At 57.3% G+C, this 6000-nt stretch overlaps 1 protein-coding gene across 1 annotated transcript; it reads right to left on the reverse strand.

Annotated features, from left to right (window-relative positions):
• Positions 1-532: 532 nt before the first annotated feature.
• Positions 533-5681, reverse strand: MRPL38 (mitochondrial ribosomal protein L38). The gene is made up of 9 exons (XM_012662375.1): positions 5498-5681; positions 5193-5372; positions 3537-3671; positions 3237-3445; positions 2692-2764; positions 2521-2566; positions 1356-1514; positions 1014-1150; positions 533-856 (listed from the first exon to the last, which is right to left on the reverse strand). The coding sequence occupies exons 1-9, from the start codon at positions 5562-5564 to the stop codon at positions 720-722; spliced, it is 1143 nt and encodes a 380-aa protein (XP_012517829.1). The 5' UTR covers positions 5565-5681; the 3' UTR covers positions 533-719.
• Positions 5682-6000: the final 319 nt, after the last annotated feature.

A 6000-nucleotide genomic window follows, 5' to 3' on the forward strand; every position in this document is an offset into this window, starting at 1 on the left:
TTCTCTTTCTGGGAAAGGCACACAGGCTCCCCCTGGCCTGCTAGTAGGCAGCCTTCTCCTTTAGCGAGAGGAAATATCTGACCACCCAGTGACGGTCCAGGGACCTCTACCCCAGAGGTCTCTGAGACTCACGCTGCCCCGTGTGACAAGGCTCATCCCAAGCATGGGGTGGAGCAGGAATGGGCCACCATCAGTGCTGGGCAGAGGAGCTAATGCTCAGGGCCGCCTGGGGCACACAGCTAGTACTCAATAAATGCTCCCTCCTGACCCCAGGTGCTCCGCTGCACTTTCTCTGGGAGCTGGGTTTCGGGTACTTGCCAGACTGGGGTATCTCCCTTCTCTGGACTATGCTGGTTTTGCTCTACTACCTGCTTTTCCTTCTGCCCACTCCTTGCCAGCCACTGGGTCACAGGGCCCCTGACACCCTCAGAAGGCAGAGGCAGCCCTCTTCCCGGCCACGAAAGGCGGGGAATGCAGCTCCACCAGGCGCGCTCTGGCTGCTCCTGGAACACAGACCCAGACCGGCCACCGCAGAAATCATCTTTATTCACACCCGCTGCCCAGACCCCCTCAGAGTCCCTTTTACTCCAAGCCCTGGGCCTGATGAGAGGGGCTGCCTCAGGCAGGGCCCAGAACCCCACCGCTTGGTCCTCAGGAGCTGCGTCTTCACTGTTCCTGCCAGCCCAGCCCACCCTCTGAGGTGGGGACACTCTGGCCCCTCAATAGATGCCATAAGTGGGTTCGTGACTGTCCCTATACCGGTCCAGGTAGCGCAGGGGCTGCCGGTGGGGGAAGCGCTTCTGCTTGGGGTGGTAAGGGGGCGGCCGCACAAACTCAAACACGGGCTCCCGCATGTCTGCAAGAAGAGCGAGGGGTACAGGGTAGACTGAGTCAGGCTAGGGCCTGCCTATCCCAGGGCCTGCGGTGGCCTTAAGGGAGTTTCTCCCTGGCAAGGCAGGAGAGGTCTGTGAGCTCAGGCCCACCCCGATCCCCCAGCCCCACTCTGCCCTTACCCAGAAGATGGTGGAAGATGTGTGTGACCGAGTCATCCCAGCGGCACTGGAAGAAAGCCAGGCCAGCTGGAGTCATGGCTTCCTGGTGTTTCTTGTAGAAATCAAAAGTGTGGAAGGTCCGCTGGGCCAGCTGGTAGCTAAGAGAAGATGGAGAATGTCCAGGAGTAGGGGAAGGGGCACCGAAGTCCCCCCAGCCCAAGCAATCCTGAGAAGCCCTCCAGGGTCTGCTAGCATCCTGCTCTTCTGCCAATCTCAAGGCCTACGTCAGGAGAGAGAACTGACCAAGAGCGACCATTCTGGGGGAGAGGTTGAGGCCTGGGGTAGGTGTGTGGGGTGGATTACCAGGGCGAGGGGCGGGTGTCCTCGGAGAAGTCGATTGGCTCATCCTGCTTGAAGAGCAAGAAGGTGAAGCGGTGGAAGCCAGAGCCTCGGGCAGGGAATGGGGGGAGGTAGGGACAAGTCTCCTGTCCTTCAGCCACCCTACTGCCCGGGATGTTGGTTCTGGGAGGAGGAAAAGCATCTGTTAACTGCCTGCCACTGCAGGGAGGTACCAGGACACCCTCACCATGATCCCCAGGGGCTGATGTAATTCCCCAGGAGGACAGACCCTAAATGATTCCTGTCCTGTGATAAAGGAGGAGGCCGAGCTCTGGGGACATGTTGCAAGCCTGAAGGGAACAGGCGGGGTTCCAGAGGCTGTCAGCAGGACGGCAAGGCTGAGCAGCCCGTTTACTAGGCCCTGGGGAGCTGGAGGGTCTGCCATGTCACTTCGGCTGGAAAGCCACACCACTTTTGGGCTGCTTCTGTTTCCTGAAGGCTCTGGGGTCTTATCACGGAGGGTGTACCCTGCCTGGCACTGGGGTGGCCACTGTAGCTGTCCCAGGCACAACTCCCCAGAGTGTCCTGCTGCACAGGTTGGTAAATACAGGTGAATAAAAATGACAGAAACCAGTCTCCCAGTCACTGGCCCCAATTACCCAGAAGTCCAAAGCTGGGGTTACCTGCCTGACTCTGCCCCCCGGCCTGGTGCTCAGAGCCAAAAGCCACTGAGAAAACAAAAGGCACCCGGGGCTGGGCGCCATGGCAACTACCCAGGGAAAGAACACCCGGTTCAATGAGCATGTGGGGAGATGTCACAGCTGCCAGAGGCCTCTCATGTTCCTTTTCCTATGCGACGGTCACAACATGCTTTTGGGGGGCGGGTAAGGCGTGTGGCAGCATCACCTCAGTTTTACAGGTGAGGAAATGAGTTCAGAGAGATGAGGAAGCTTATGGGGACTGGCCAAGGCCCACTGCCTACTTTTTCTTCTGTATCTGCCTTCAAGTGCACACCTGGATCCTAGGACCCCCCAACTACCTCAGGAAGGGTCACCTCCTGGGCAGGAAAGTTAATTCAAAATCCCAGTTATTCTAAGGGAGAGCCGAGACTGAAACTCAGGTGTAGCTCGGTCCAGGCTCCCAGGGCCTCCTCGTGGCCTCTGACCCAGCCCCGGCCCCAGATACTCACACCAGCCAGTGGATGTACTCGGCGTCTGGCTCCAGCAGGTGTCCATCTGCACACAAATATACCCTACTGACCACGGGCCTGAGCTCTCTACCCGGCCCCTCCCCCAGCCCCCAGGGTCTTGGCTCAAGGGAGGTAAGGGACGCAGGAGTCCTAGTGACCCGAGATGCCTACCTAAGTTAGTGAACAGCAGTGTCCACATGGAACCCTCTTCTGCTTCATAGGTCACCTCTGGGGCCTGGGCAGCCTGGCGGGGACAGAACAGGAGAGCTGCCACCCCATCAATGACAGACAAACTGTTGCAAACAATGTCTTTCTGGAGGCTGGAGCCTGAGGGTGTCTTGGGGAAGGGGGAGCCCACTCTGACCTAAACATGGCTGACATCCCCTCGCAGAGGCAGGTGGACAAAGAGATGCTCACAGAAGGAAGCCTGCAGAGTTGCTTGCCCAGGGATCTAAACCACAAAAAGGGCCATGTACCAAGGCACAGGGCCTGGGAGGACACTCCAAAGACAGTGGGCCAGTTACAGGAATGTGCAAAGATGAAACTTCTTTTTCCTTTGTTTTGTATTCTTTCTTTTGTAACTGTCCTATAATTGTTTCCCAGGAAATCAAAGACACTGAGAACAACAAACCCTAACCCAGGAGCTGTCTGTGAAGCTGTAATGGGATGTGTCTGTGTCAACAGGGCAGGGAGGAGGGACACAAGTAAGCAGTTACCTCAGTTGGAGTCACCTCATTGCCATAGTACACAGGCATCAGGTCCTCCTCACTCACAGCAAAAGCCACGTGAAGGGGGACACGGGGCACAAAGGTGGCCCCATGAAACAGGTCTCTGTAGAGGCCGTAGTACTCAGCCAGACGCTGCTGGTGGTAGGGGCCGCAGGTTCTCTCCCACTCCGCCCGCACAGCCGCCAGTGGGATGCTGGCTGGGAAGGAATGATGCCAGTTGGGATGCTGGGGCGGGGGGGGGGGGGGGGAGCAGGGACACACCCAGTGCCCCTCCCCCAGATGGCTCACCTGTGCGGAGACGGGCAGCCCGCTCCTCTTCCACATTGGCCCGAAGCTCCCGGATGACCCTTTTCCGTTCCAGCAGCTGTTGGGTCCGGCAGACCTTGGGTGGAGGCAGCCCAATATCAATCTTGTCTTTGGGATCTGGGAGGTGAGATGTTTTGGAAAAAGCAGGGTCAAGTCTTGTTGGTTAAGCTGCCTGTCTCTGCACAGTCTTTTCACTCTGTACTCTGAGCTCTGCTGTTCAAGCTTTCCTCAAACTAAAACATACCGCGCAGTTTGCTTCCCAGACCTGAACAGGCTAAGTAAATCAGACACAACTTGAGGTTATCTTTTTCTGATCTCTAAACCAGGTCACAATGTCTTATCTAGGTCACAGCAAATTGAGGCAGATGGTCGTCCCAATTACAGTTGGGATCAACTTCAAGCCTATTCCCAGCTGGCCATGGACACACACCTGTCCTGAGTGGAAAAAAAACAACTAAAGCTAGAAGGACTTGGAGAAGCGCTTCCCACCCTCTAATGGACAGACGATTCACACAAATCACCTGGAAAATTGTGGAAATTCAGATTCTGATTCAGCAGGTCAGGGTGGAGCCTGAGACTATGCATTTCTTTTTCTTTAAAAATTTTCTTTTAGACACAGAGTCTGGCTATGTTGCCCAGGCTGGCCTGAGTTCAAGTGATCCTGCCACCTCAGCCTCCGAGTACCTGGGACTACAGGCACATGCCTGAGACACTGCATTTCTAACATGCTCCTAGGCAATGCCCATGCTCCGGTCCCAGAACACACTTTGAGTAGCAAAACCCTAGAGAACTTTCAGCCCAACGCCTTTGTCAGTTTACATAAGACAATAACACTAGTAACTAACATGTATTGAGTTCTCCTCAGGAAAGGCATTAGTCTAAGAATTTCAATGAACTGTATCCTTTAATCCCAACAACAATTTTGTGACAAATACACAATCATTTTATTTTACAATTGCAGAAACTGAAGGTCAGAGACATCACCCCTGAGAGGTTGAGCTGGAGTTTAAATCAGACTATTTAGATTCCAAGCTTGTGCCCTTAACCACCACAAAAACTGCTTCTATAAATGCTTTTGAACAGGACATACTATGTGTAAGTTCCTTAAAGGTTAGTTCCCTGAGTCACCTTGTCCGCGACTTTAATTCTATTTAGCAAAATATTGCACACCTATGTGCCAGGCACTGTGCGGGGTGCAAGGAGCCAATGGTGGGCAAGACAGGCAGGACCCCTGTTCGCAGGGCGCTTACAATCTGGGAGGCGGCTGCGAAAAGAAAATCAGGATACAGTGCGGCCGGGGCTACGTACAAAGTATTCTAGGCGCACAGACGAGTAGCCTAAACCACAACGGGGACGGTGGTCAGGAAAGGATTTTAGCAATATATATATTTTAGGAGCTGGAACTCCAATAGTGAGGTGAAGCCATTTTCCAAATACGGGAGGGAGCAAAAGATGTGAAAAACCCTGGCGTGATTAAACGCCGACAGGGCACGAAGGGGTGCAGGAGCCCCGCCTCCCCCAACCAGCGTACCCTGGGGCGCCGGCAAGGCGCGCTTAGTGCCGGGGAAAACGCCGGCGCCCCCACCCCACCCGAGTTCGGAGGCCGGCGGCTGCAGCCCCTCTCCAGACGCCCCGCACCTGTCTCCTCCACAAAATGCTCCCGGTAGGTCCGCCACCAGTGCGAGGCCCGCGCCTCCTGCTCCGCCCGGCGCCGGTAGCGGTCGAAGCTCCGGTACTTCTCCAGCCGCTCCAGGTCGCTCACATCGATGTCCTGGTTGGGCATTGGCCCCAGCGGGGCGGTCCGGCGGCTCAGGGCGGCTGCGGACACAGAGCGGACGTCAGGCCGGATCTGGCCCGCAGCAGATGGGGGCAGGCGCCGCCTCGAGCCCCAGGGTTCGGGCTATAGGGGACCTCCAAGAGCTCCCCATTCCCACACCCCTCACCCGAGGTGCTGAAGCTCCGCCAGCGTCTGCATGCGTGCAGCGCGGCTTGCCAGCAGGGCGCCGCCATCTTCCCTCAGGCCGACGTCGCTGCCAAGGCCACGCTAGGACCCGGGCAGAGGTGGCCCGAGCAGCGCCTGAGTGCGCCGCGGCAGGCCCCGCCCCACCCCGCCCCGCGCCTGCGGAGTGGGGCCCCAGACCCCCACTTCCGGGGAGGCCCGAGCACTTTCCTCTCTGGCTGCTGGCGCCACGCTCCGGAAGTGCCGGTGGACGGCTGGGAGGAGATGCGGGCAGTCTGGGCCACCAGGGGGCGGCACAGACCCGGAGCGGTAGTCTGCGCCATACCGGGTTCTGCGACTGTGACTCTCAGGGAGCTCACGGGAGCTCCGAAGGCGAAGGCGGCATCCTAAGCTCCGCAGTGCCGCAGGCAGGGGCTGGAGCAGGAGGCGCGAGCACGGATTCTGGAGTCAGACAGCTTGGGTTTAAAATCCAGATTGTGGCCGGGC

This window comes from Propithecus coquereli, unplaced genomic scaffold (assembly GCF_000956105.1).
Source record: "Propithecus coquereli isolate 6110/MARCELLA unplaced genomic scaffold, Pcoq_1.0 Scaffold76, whole genome shotgun sequence".
Classification (NCBI taxonomy): domain Eukaryota; kingdom Metazoa; phylum Chordata; class Mammalia; order Primates; family Indriidae; genus Propithecus; species Propithecus coquereli.

What these genes read in the sequence shown, in the direction of transcription:
- MRPL38 (XM_012662375.1), bottom strand. Translation starts at nt 5,564, where the DNA reads ATGGCGGCGCCCTGCTGGCAAGCCGCGCTGCACGCATGCAGACGCTGG. An exon ending in GCATTTTGTGGAGGAGACAG is followed by an intron (nt 3,672 to 5,192) that starts GTGCGGGGCGTC and finishes CTCACCTCCCAG; the next exon opens with ATCCCAAAGACAAGATTGAT. An exon ending in GAGTACATCCACTGGCTGGT is followed by an intron (nt 1,515 to 2,520) that starts GTGAGTATCTGG and finishes TCCTCCTCCCAG; the next exon opens with AACCAACATCCCGGGCAGTA.